The sequence below is a fragment of the Gopherus evgoodei genome, chromosome 7 (genome assembly GCF_007399415.2).
Source record: "Gopherus evgoodei ecotype Sinaloan lineage chromosome 7, rGopEvg1_v1.p, whole genome shotgun sequence".
Taxonomy (NCBI): domain Eukaryota; kingdom Metazoa; phylum Chordata; order Testudines; family Testudinidae; genus Gopherus; species Gopherus evgoodei.
The window spans coordinates 60,499,460-60,512,187 of NC_044328.1; the positions used below are offsets into that span (position 1 = coordinate 60,499,460).

A 12,728-nucleotide genomic window follows, 5' to 3' on the forward strand; every position below is an offset into this window, starting at 1 on the left:
AGACATTTACACATCATAAAGAGCGGCTCATCTCATGCTTGCTTATCTGAAACACCTCGTTATCTTGGTGTAAAATTTTGCAGCCCATTATTTACTAATCAACACCACTTTGATTCTGGGCTTGACACCAATGCAGAGAGCAATAGAAGGGACAGCTTATGCCACTGAAATAAAATGTCAAAGGACGTCCTGAAGTGTTCCAAAAGATTTCACATTCAAATGTATTACAACAATGTAGTCTAATATAATGTTTGTAATGGGGTCACTTCTATTCTATATAGGTTCTTATGGCACACTCATTACCATAGTATCTCAGTGCCTTCAAGAAATACATTAAGCAGCTTTACTAACATCTGACATTGTTTGTTTGCTTGTCCTCCCTCCAGGGAGAAAAGTGTGGGCAGGGGAATGTCTTATTTTAATAGTTCCCCCCCTTTTTTTGTTATGTATATATGTCAGAGAAGGGCATGACATGTTGGAGAAGTTCACCTTCTTCTTGGAGTGAAAGGTAGTGAGCTTTGTTAGGATCCTTAGTTCCTGGTGAGTTCATTCAGAGTCTTGAGCAACCACGGTGGAAGATCTGCCTATTGCACATACGAGTTTTACCTTAGTGTAGTTTAGAGAGGGCCATTGTGTCCAAGAAGCGTTCTGTTCCTGCTTCTGAAGTGAATTTTCCAACATCAGATAATTTACAGAGCAGCTCAGACTTCCCCCTTATCCATGTCAATAAGAACAGATCACATAAAAAATGTACAGCCCTAAAATTTCAATGTTGTGCTAATTCTGCTCCCTCTGAAGGAGTTGTACAATTGATTTCAATGCACACAGAATTCAGGCAAAATCTCATCCTTAACTGTTATATTTACTGAACCCTTAAAATCCCCCTTTCTACTGCTAGTAAGTCCCTGAAACAGGCTCTGGTCAGCCCTGAAATAGTTATCTAAGAGTGCTGTTTGAAAAACAGCTGGCCTTTTTCTCTTCCCTGCCTGCTGCTGAGTACCTAGGCTCCCAAAATCATGTGCTGATGTCCAAAGCACAGTTTTCTTAAAAATCTGGATTTCCTGGTGAAAGAAAGAAAGAAAGAAAGAAAGAAAGAAGAAAGAAGAAAGAACATGACCTGGAACTGATGCAGTGCCTGAGTCTGCAGGCAGCCTGAAACAATAGGTCTGAGATGTGTAGCCTACACCATTCATCTCTATGGGTCAGTAACTCTGAAACTCTCTGCTTTGATGAGAAAGGATGCTGCCACCATCTCAGTAGAGGACTGTCTGCCACTGGACAATTATGGCTCTCCTGGGGCAGGCGTCCCAATACACATCCCTCTTTTGGGACAGATCCCACCTGAAGACAAGGAGCAATGGCCTGGGGATCGGAGATGTTCAGCCTTCTCAACGAGGAGGGAGGGTGACCACTCAGCAGTCCAGCAGATGGCTCCAGGTGGGTAGGGCCCCAGCACAAGAGAGCACCTCAGTGCAGGGTTGGGGTAGGGCCATGAAAGGGGCTCCAACTCGGATGTACCCGCAGTTCAGGATTGTCAAATCCAGCACTGCCTTCAGTTGTCTTCCATGCAACACCTTTTACCTGAAAGTGAAACCCTCTCTTGGGCACCAACCAACCTCCTTCCCAAGAAAAACTTTGTCTATCAAGCTTTCCCCCGAAATATCCTCCCCAGGTGCAGATTGGTCCTCCCCCTATATATTCTGGTCCATATTGCATGTGTTTCAATGGCAGCTAAGTCCTACACACAGAAGCAGTTCCACTGAAGCCAGTGGGTCTGGTACAGCCACACTGTATCTGGTCACTAACTTCTGAAATCCCCAGTATGGGCAAGTGCTTAATTTGCATTGCTTTATTGTAATCTTTTCCCCACATCTCCCCTCTCCTTATCACAGATTTTCTGTAGCCATAGATCTTACAACATGATCAATCAACACTTTCAACTCAGACTTACTTCAATGGCACGAGGGCCCTCAGCAGCACCTTACAATAGAAGGCTGCAAGTGTTGTAGGACTTTCTTTGATTTCTGTAAAATACCACACCCTCACATAATGCTATAGAAATACTAAGGAAGACAACAGCATAGTTTCCCAAACCTGATTACAAATCTTCAGGCCTATGAAGAGAAGTAAACTCAGCCTCAAGGCTTTTTCCACAGGAACTGGAGACAAATGGTCTGGAGTCTCCTCTCCTCCCTGTCCCCAGAGCAGAAGCCCTACCTTTATTTTCACTGTTGTTTTCACCCTTCTTAAAAGCAAGATACTCTACGCCTGCTGGAACATGTTACCCATCCATCTTACTCGCCAATGGCCTCTGTTGCTAAGCCCATGTTGTTGTTTTTCCTCACCTCACCCTGCCTTCTCTCCATGATTCATGTAAGACCCACTGAGAAAATGCATTATATTAGAAAAACGTGTTAGTGAACATGATTTTGACCTTCAAGGGCATCATGCTTAAAATGTGCTAGCTGGTTGCAGTAAACTCTAGCATCCATCTCTCAGTGGTCAGAAACTTTTCCTCTTTCGCAAAAATACTCTACAGTGTCCAACACCATGCTTTTAAAATCTGGACAGTCTCCAATGCATTAAACATCTTGCCTTAAGGGTTAAGAGCCAGCAAAAAGGAGGGGAGCTAGGTAGCAAGCCAGCATTTAGAAAATGAAGATGACTAGGAAGTCATTTAGGGGATACAAATGGTACAGGTAACCAGGCTAGTGATTAGAGCAAGAAATGGCAGTCAGGAAGCTCACCAGTAGTTTTATCACTCACTCTCTTTACCATTTGATTGTTTCATGACTCACTCATTGCACAACGCTGGGCAAGCAACTTCATCTTGCATCGAGGAAGTGGTTATTCACCCACGAAAGCTCATGCTCCAATACGTCTGTTAGTCTATAAGGTGACACAGGAGTCTTTGCAACTTCATCTTGATGTACCATATATCTGGGTGTAATTTATCTTTGTAAAGAGCTTGGTGAGTGTCAGATGAAAGTTGTTTTGTAAATAAAGTTGTGTGTGTATATAAAATTGCTTGTTACTATTTTGCTTTTTTTTTATTTTAAACTATGCAATGCATTAAAAAACAATAACAGGATAGACTCAGGGTATGTGTACACTTCAAGCTGGCAGTGAAATTTCCAGCTCAGGTAGATGTGCGTGAGTTAGGCTGGATTAAGCTTGTGCACAAAAAATAGAAGTGTAGTGCAGTCGGGGCCACCCTGCTATTTTTAGCATGCTAGCTCCATCAAAGCTAAGGTGTGTAGATCTACCCAGGATGGAAATTACAGCTCCAGCTTGAAGCGTAATCAAACCCTAAGTCTATTCTTAGAGAGAGAAACACAAAATGTAGTCACTAGAAGTGCATTGGCAGCACTAACCAGGTTTCCATCATACATCAGTAAATCCCAGTTGCAAACCATTTTTAAAATCCTGCCTATACTGCAAACTGGAACTATGTTGTAGCCAGTTCTCCTAAGTCATTCTGCTGTAAGCAAGGGCTTAATAATTAATAGAACATGCAAATATCAGAGGCAATGAATTGTGATTGTGATTCTTTGTGTTTATCTTTCTTTTCCTTTCCCTTTTCCTTTTCATAAAAAGCCCATGATGATAATTGCATGTCTAGTCAGTGAGATGGTATACAGAATATATTAAGCATATGGGACTTTGGCACAAATTAAAAGCCAAATGCTGCTCTCCTCTGTACATACTCAATTTCTTTTTAAATCAATGGGATTTCTACACTTATATACTTAATGGAAGAATTTTATCCTAAATGTTTGTAAAGATGACATATGACTGAGGCTGATATAGCTAATGAGATCCAAGCCATGAATTGTGCCCCTACAATCATTGTTCAAAATATGATCTCAAACAACTAGTTAAATTTTCCAGCACATTTCAATACATTAATAATTTATGTATGAGAAGTATATAGCTATCATTCTCATTCTACAAAGAACTTCCATACACTGCAAAAAAAAAGATGTGTTTTTAACTTGGATTAGCTATCTTGGTTAAATAGAAGTGAACACATGGCAATTACCCATGATTACAGTCAGAATAGACAGTTGGAGTTCAACCCTCAAGATCTCCTGTAGACTTTAGCTTGACTTGCTAACCTGAATTCAAAACTGAATTGCCATATAGTCATTGCTATTTTAACCCAAATTTGCTAACTCAAATTAGTTAGCTAACCTGAGTTAAGAACACACCTTTTTTGCAGTGTAGACATACCCACAAATTGAGGGGAGAAAACACTCTTTAGTTTTTCTATTTATTTCTGTGTAATGTATTTCTCAATACATTTGAAAATTTGACCACTTGTTTAATTGCTTAAATATAGATTTAGGAAGGTAACATTGGGCTTCTATTGTTGAAAATCTTGGCCATTATATAATATTTTAAATCTTTGTGAAGTTAAGAAGGATAGTGTTTTTGCTTAGTTTGTGTCTCATCTTAGAATTTAAAAGCAACAGTGATCATTTTAAACCAACAATTAATTCAAAGAAAAAAATATTTTTTAAGAGGAATGAGATTGTGAGGGAGGTTATTTTTAAAAAACGCATAGTAAATTAGTTTAATAGTAAGGAAATACTTGCAGCACTCTCATTACAGCCTTGTTTGTTATTTAACTCTGAGTAGTAGAAATCTTTTGTTAAGTCCATCTCCTTACAGAATTTACACTGAATAAATACATATTCTGTCTCATCTACACTAACCTTTCAACTCAGTTCAAAGTTGGCTGCAGCTAAATAATTTCCTAACATGGGGCCCAATCCTGCAACCCCAGATTAGCCCAAACGATGTTTCAAAATTCTGTAGATGGAATCAAACGCCTAAAACCTAAATTTCTTCTTCCTTTCCACCCCTAACCATTCCCTCCCAAAAGGAAAAAAAAGGACAAAAAAGAAACCCTGTCTCTTGCTATCTAGTCTCTGGCATCTATCAAGACCACAAAATACAAGTGACAGACTGCCTGACAAATAGCTTTTGTTCCCAGATAGTCCTAAAACCATGTCTCTAACTTGGAAGAAAAACAAATTTTGCACTGTACTAGAAACAACACACATGGCTTTAGCATTTAAAATCTGAAAGACTAATTTAATGTTGTAAACAATGTGTGAAATGAGCAGCAGAAATGTAGAAGCAGCATTGCTCCGTCTACTTTAACTGCCTTTCAGCAGGACAAACCCATCAATCAGCTTTTAAACCTGGGCCTGGTCTAAACTTAAAATTTAGGTCAACCAAGCTATGTTGCTTGGGTTGTGAAAAATCCACGCCACTGAGCAACATAGTTATGTCAGCCTAACCCCAGTGTAGGTGCACCCAGGTGTATGGAAGAATGCTTTGGTCAGAGTCCACCTGGCTACTGTCACTAGGGGAAGTGGCAGAAAAAAAATCTTTTTTCTGGTGTAAACTTGTCTACAGTATGGGGTTGTGCTGACATACCTACAGTACCGTAGCTATGCCAGTATAGTCACCGTAGTGTAGATATGGACTCAGTGGCTGTGAAAACTGGTACCTGCACTGTGAGACCTGCAACCTCAGTGGCCTCTCAATGGAAGCAGGTTTTAGAGTGGGTGTTCTGTCTTTGTAGTTTTGTTCAGGGTGAGATATACTCTGTATTGATCTTGCCAAATGATCCATGTCAGCCTTAAATTTCATCTACTTTCATAAATATGAACTGCAGATTAAATGTTACTGAAGAATAGAAAGATAAAACAGTTACTGTGCATTATATAGCAATGGAGACACATTTCCCACCCTCTCCAGTCTCTAAAGATTGCTTTCTCCTTTAATTTTCTAAGGCCAACACATATTCACCTATGTCTTCACTGCCAAAAAAGGTGATTTTTTTAACGGGATGACTAAAACACAATAGCGATCTTCCTGTAAAAACCTAGTGGAGAAAGGCACATATCTTTTTGTGGTAGTTCAGTTCAGTTTTATATTCAGGCAAGGTCAACACTATATCCATAATTGACATCACATAGCTGCATCGCCATAAGAACTACTGAGGCTGATCTCTGCTAGAATTCACAGTGGGGTAGCTAACTCGCTTTAATTATCCCACTGTAAAAAACACATCTTTCTTGCCAGCAAAGACAGCCTTAGAACAATCTTTTGGAGAGAATTCAAGGATCCTCCACCTCCTAACTGTAGAAGAGAACTTCAACAAAGGGCAGCCTGCCACAGGGCACACTCCATTCCCTAGTTGATATCTGGAAGTGGAAGGGATAGTGGAAGGGCTCTCCAGCTGGAGAAGACATTCCCCATTTTTGTCAGCTATCATTCTTACAGCTGATTTTCTTCCATGGACTATGTTAGATAATAGCAACAGCTAATACAAGTTGTTTTCCTACATGTACAACTGTGGGCCTGGCTACACTCAAAACTCCAAAGTGCTCCCGTGGTAGCACTTTGAAGTGCGAGTGTGGTCTCTCCCAGCGCTGCAGGTACTCCACCTCCCCGTGGGGATTAGCTTACAGCGCACTCCCAGCGCTGGGGCACTGTTTACACTGGCACTTTGCAGCACTGTAACTTGCTGCGCTCAGGGGGGTGTTTTTTTCACACCCCTGAGCGAGAAAGTTGCAGCGCTGTAAAGCGCCAGTGTAGCCAAGGCCACAGTTTGCAGTAAGAGCACACAGTATTTCACACACTTCATCTAGTATTAAGCCAATTACAGTGGTGAGGGGGGAAGTAAATCAAATGATTATTTAGTAAACTGATCAAATACCCAGTGATGAGCTGCCAAAATCTTAACAACCGATCCCCTACCAGGTCTTTGGCGGCACTTCAGCAGTGGGTCCTTCAGTGCAGCGGAAGACTTGGAGCGAGTGAAGGACCTGCCATAGAAGTGCCACCGAAGACTTGGAGTGCCATCCAGTAAGTGCAAGCACCACATGTTTTTTTCATGTTTTTTTTTAGTCATCCCTGCCAGGGCCCCATTGAAATTGGGCCCCTCATTTCCTAAAGCTGGCCCTGCACATTGGGGTTACAATATTGTATCGAGGGCCGGGTAGGGAAGACTGTGCCTCCCAAAACAGCCTGTCCCCTTCATCCGACCCCCACCCACATCCTGCCCCCGACTGCCCCCCCTCAGAACCCACAACCCATCAACCCCCCCATTCCTTGTCCCCTGACCACCCCCTCCTGAGACCCCCCACCATAACTACCCCCCAGAACCCCAACCCCTACCTAACTCGCCCCGCTCCCTGTCCCCTGACTGCCCCGACCCCATCCACCAACACCCAGACAGACGCCTGGAACTCCCACGCCTACACAACCCCCCCCCATTCCCTGTCCCCTGACTGTCCCCCCCAACCGCTCCCTGTCCCTTATCCAACCCCTCCTCCCAGCCCCAGCCTGGCCCGGCCCCCTTACCATGCTGCTCAGGGCAGTGTGTACGGATGCCCGGGGCGGCCCGCTGGAACTCGTAGCCGCCCCCCCTCCATCTTGCCACTCAAAGCAGCAGGAGCTGCAGAGCTGCCCAGAGCGCTGGCGCCGGTGGCTCAGCACGCTGCAGCAATGCGAGGGAAGAAGCAGGGGAAGGGCCAGGGGAGCCTCTCCAGCTGGGAGCTCAGGCAGGCCGGAGACAGGACAGTCCTGCCGGCCAGATGTGGCCCGCAGACCGGAGTTGTTTGCCCACTCACCCCTTTAACAGCCGGTTCTACGCCGGCTTCTAAATTTAACAACCGGTTCTTGTGAACCAGTGGGAACCGGCCCCAGCTCACCACTAAATCCTCTAAATTTCAGAGTCACTTCTAAAGAGATCTGAATGCAGTTTCAGGTTTCTTCCAGACAGCCACCAGCAGAAAGATTTAGCTAAACTGGAGGAAATAAAGAGAAGGGAAGCAAAAATAATTAAAGGACTGGGTGAATTGATTTATGAGGCAATTAAAGGAGCTAATGATGACCCTAGTTTTGCAAAGGTCTTTAAGGACTATCTTATTTGAAAACCCAGAGCTTCAGGTAAACCACTGCCATCTCTATATTGTTTTTAAAATCTGGATTAGAAAGGAGTAGCTAAGTGGCTGCTTGTAAGATTGTGGTTAGCTGTATTGCTAGACTAAGGGATGGCTAAAGTGGTAATCCTATACCACGTATTTGAAGGATATAAATCCCAAGAATGGACCCATCTCATTCCCCTCTTGTGGAGAAACCTGTGGTAGGAGGCTATGTGGGAGGAAACTTCAATGAGGATTCCCTGACATCTGCTGGTGCTGTGGATTTGCATCTCTCCTCCATCATTAAACAGGCTTTGGGACTCACTCCTGCAAACCCGGTAATCCACAGGAGGCCTGGCTAAACCCTAGCAGTCCCACCCCACTTCTCTGGTAAAACAGCCCCTTTGGAGTCACACAACCAGGGACTTCGCCAGCTGTGGTTGCCCTACAGAAAAGATATAGCTTGCTGCATTAACTTGTTTTCAGAATTTCTGCAGTGCCAGGGGTGGGGTGGAACAATGTGTTTGCCTATCTCTGCTTTCTCCTCTTGCATGGACCCAAGACAAGTGAAGCACCCGGGGAAAGGGGGGCAGGGGGCAAGTGTGTCCATGATGGGGGTGACTAAGGTGAAGATCTCTCTGACAGTGGATCAGAATGTGGAGAGGAGGCCATGAAGAGGAACTGCGTAGGACGGTACAAAGGGAATAACTAAGATTAATGGGGTAAAATTAAGAAAGGGAAAAATACTGAATAATGGGGAAAGCTCCGGGTAGTGAGATCTATCACACTGTAGAATAATCTAATACTAGATTTCTCCCATCTCTAATCCCATGATGTAATCAAATGCAAATTCTCTTTGTAAGGAAAGGTGGTACTATGAATTCAATGGAAACTATAGTCTCTACATCTGTTGTGAAGACAACATGGGGCCTGAATTCCTACCTCAAACTCAAAGACCTGCACAAATACAGATTTGAGGTCAGAATCTGTGACATGGTCCTAGCCCTATTAGGAGATTATTAATTGTAATGTCCTCAGTAATCATTATTATTTACATGTTCAGAGAACTGTACCAAGTTTATATAATTAATACACAGAGCACTCCTTCGACTGTCCTTATTTCACAAAGGGGGAAACTGAGGTGTGGAAATTAAGTCCCAGATCCAGAAAGGTATTTAGGTTTCTAACTTTCATGGAAATCAGTCGAAGTTAGAAGCCTAAGTATATCTATGGATCCAGGCCGAGGTGACTTGCCCGGAGTGAAAGCCAGCCTATCTGCTTACCACTACTTGCTCATTACCCTGGGCCACAATGCCTACTTCAAATCAGATTCACTCTGCAATTAGTGACAGGTTTCAGAGTAGCAGCCGTGTTAGTCTGTATCCACAAAAAGAACAGGAGTACTTGTGGCACCTTCGAGACTAACAAATTTATTTGACCATAAACTTTCGTGGGCTACAGCCCACTTCATCAGATGCATAGAGATGGATTTCCTCTCCATATGGCTAAATTCAGTGCCTTGCATAGTCTATGCATCTGATGAAGTGGAATGTAGCCCACGAAAATTTATGCTCAAATAAATTTGTTAGTCTTTAAGGTACCACAAGTACTCTTGTTCTTTCACTCTACAGTTAATTATCCCAAAAGTGCATTTGTGTTTCATTTAAAAAAATCACCTACAAAATCCAGCCCAGTGGTCTAACAGCAGCACTAGTTCTTGAATTCCCAAGCTAGCAGGAAGACATGCGGCTCTAACCCCAGAAGCCAGCATGATACCATGCTGCATCTGCTCAAAGCTCAAGCTGACACAGGTCTTCCCTAGGGAGCTACATGGAACCCAGGTGAAAGGGGAGAGAGAACAGCAACAAGAAGCTGTTGATGGAGGGGAGGAGCACAATGTGGGATTCACAGGGAATAACCCTCCCCATTAAAAACCACCTGCCTGAGCAAGTCTGAGTATGCAAGTAGACAGACCCTTTGTAGAAAACCTGCCTTTGTTAGCAAAGATTTAAGATACCCTCACCCTCACCCGACCTGGGGCACCAGTTCAGATTTGGGGAGGGGGAAACTTTAAGCATGATTCCGGGGGCCAAGTAGGAATCTGAAATCTCTAGTTTTTTGGCAGATAATTTAATAATTAGCTGACAGGAACACTGTCGCTAATTCCTATATAAAAGAAAGAAAATTAAATAAATATTAGACCCACTCAGCTCTAATACTAACATGTTCTGACATCTTGTTACAAGTCACTTAAGGGACACTGGTTAGGTTTACAATTTTAATGTATATTCTTACTTTGTTACTAACTCTGTTGAGAGAGAGAGAAAGAGATATCCCATCAGGACTCCTGGGTTCTGGGAGGGGAGTGGGGTCTAGTGGGTTACAGTGAGGAGTCAGATACTTCTGGGTTATATACAAGAACATAAGAACAGCCATACTGGGTCAGATCAATGGTCCATCTAGCCCAATATCCCAACAGTGGTCAATACCAGGTGCTTCAGAGGGAATGGACAGACAGGCAATCAGCAAGTGATTCATCCCCGTCACCCACTCTCAGCTTCTGGCAAACAGAGGATAGGGACACTTCAGAGCATGATCATAGAATCATTAACGTTGGAAGGGACCTCAGGAGATCATCTAGTCCAACCCCTTGCTCAATGCAGGACTAATCCCCACTTCCCTAAATGGCCCTCTCAAGGATTGAACTCACAACCCTGTTGCACCCCTGCCCATCCTGGCTAATAGCCATTGATGGACCTATCCTCCATTAACTTATCCAGTTCTTTTTTGAACCCTATTATAGTTTTGGCCTTCAAAACATCCCTGGCAATGAGTTCCATGGGTTTACTGTGAAGAAAAACTTTTTTTTATTTTAAATCTGCTGCCTATTAATTTCTTTGGGTGATGCCTAGTTCTTGTGTCATGTGAAGGAGTAAATAACATTTCCTTATTCAATTTTTCCACACCATTAATGATTGTATAGACTTTATCATATCTCTGTTAGTTGTCTCTTTTCCAAGCTGAAAAATCCCAGTCTTATTAATCTCTCTTCATACTGAAGCTGTTCCATTCCCCAATCATTTCTGTTGCCCTTGTCTGTATGTTATCCAGTTCTAATATATCTTTTTAGAGATGGGGTGACAAGATCTGCATGCAGTATTCAAGATGTGGGCGTACCATGGATTTATATAGAGGCCATGATATTTTGTTTTACTATCTATCCTTTTCCTAATGATTCCCAACATCGTTAGCTTTTTTGATTGCCATGACACAGTGAGTGGATGTTTTCAGAGAACTATCCAGAATAACTCCAAGATCTCTTTCTTGACAGGTAGAAGCTAATTTAGACTCCATCATTTTGTATATATACTTGGGATTGTATTTTGCCATGTGCATTACTTGGCATTTATCAACAATGAATTTCATCTATTCTGGTGCCCAGTCAGCCAGTTTTCTGAGGTCCCTTTGTAACTCTTCACAGTCTGCTTCGGACTTAACTAGCTTGAATAATTTTGCAAATTTAGCCACCTCACTTTATTCTTTCTCCTCCCCCAGATCATTTCTGAACATGTTGAACAGTACTGGTCCCAGTACAGACCCTCCCACAGGACGCCACTATTTAGTATTCATGGCGCTGCATTCTGAGAACTGATCTAGTCTCACCCTTTGTTTTCTATCTTTCAACTGGAGTGCCTGCCAATGCTTTCAGGATCATCTATGGAGCTTTAACTTAACGACAGGCCCTTTGGTACTTTAATCACCATGCCTCTGTTTATAAACAAACTCCCCCACCCAAGGGCTAAAGCTGGCAGCAGCCCAGAACTCACCCTGGGCGGCCCTTAAGAGCCTGCCTGCGGCCAGGGTACGTGCTCCAAGCAGCCCTCCGCCATGAAATTGGGGCGGGGGAAGGAGGAGCCCCGCTCCCTCCACCTGGCGCCCCCATGCATGCCACTCTCTAGTGAGAGAGCTCTGGGGCGCCCCAATGCGCTCAGCGTAGCCCCCTCCAGCGAGCCCCGGGAGCTCGAATGCACCCAGCACGTCCCCGTCCCGCTGGGACGCCAAGCAGCCAACGGCCCCGCAGCAGAGCTGAGCTGTCAGCGCCAGAGGGGAGGGGCTTCTGGCAGCTTCTCCTCCCTCCCCAGCAGGGACGTTCGAGCTCAGGCCTGCTCGTCCCAGTCCCCCCGGCGGGAATGGTTCGGTCCGGGTGCAATAATTCCTTCTCCTCTCTTCACCTCGGCGACAGTGACGGCGCTCGGCCCCGCCGCCGTGGGGCGATGCTGTGAGCGGCGCTCGAGCCCAGCGCCAACATGGAGGCGCCCCCCCGGCATCCTGGCGGCTATTTCCGGCGTGCCAGCCCCTTCTGGATGGGCGTCATCGCCGTCTCCATCGGCTACTTCGCTGTGAGTAGCCGGGCAGCCCGCGCTGGGAGGGGTGCTGGGGTCAGGGCCAGGGTGAATGGGTGTGGGGGGGCGGGATGAGGCTGGGGTGTGGAATAGAGGGCGGATAGGGTGCGTGTGGCAGGCGGTAGGGGAGTGATGGGGGCAGGGTGTGCGCATCCGAGGGGCGGTCAGGTCTCGGGTGGGGGATTGTTGTGGGAGTTCAGTGAGTGAGGTGGTTTCTTGCATTTATGAGGTGAGGAAAATGAAAACAGCACCATAAGGGCAGTTGTTTTAGGGGTAGCTATTTTCCCCCACCCCACCTGGTTTGTTTATGCAAGTGTGAGATAACGCCCCCTTCTCTAAGAGGTGACAGTAGAAACAAACTTTGCCAGGAGATGCTGAA

At 44.6% G+C, this 12,728-nt stretch overlaps 1 protein-coding gene across 1 annotated transcript in view; it reads left to right on the forward strand.

The window, feature by feature from the left end:
* Positions 1-11,778: 11,778 nt before the first annotated feature.
* Positions 11,779-12,728, forward strand: part of TMEM254 (transmembrane protein 254) — a 30,761-nt gene continuing 29,811 nt past the window's right edge. The window contains exon 1 of the mRNA XM_030568954.1: positions 11,779-12,346. Within this exon, the coding sequence (XP_030424814.1) occupies positions 12,254-12,346 (93 nt within the window). The 5' untranslated portion in view covers positions 11,779-12,253. The remainder of the gene's footprint in view (positions 12,347-12,728) is intronic.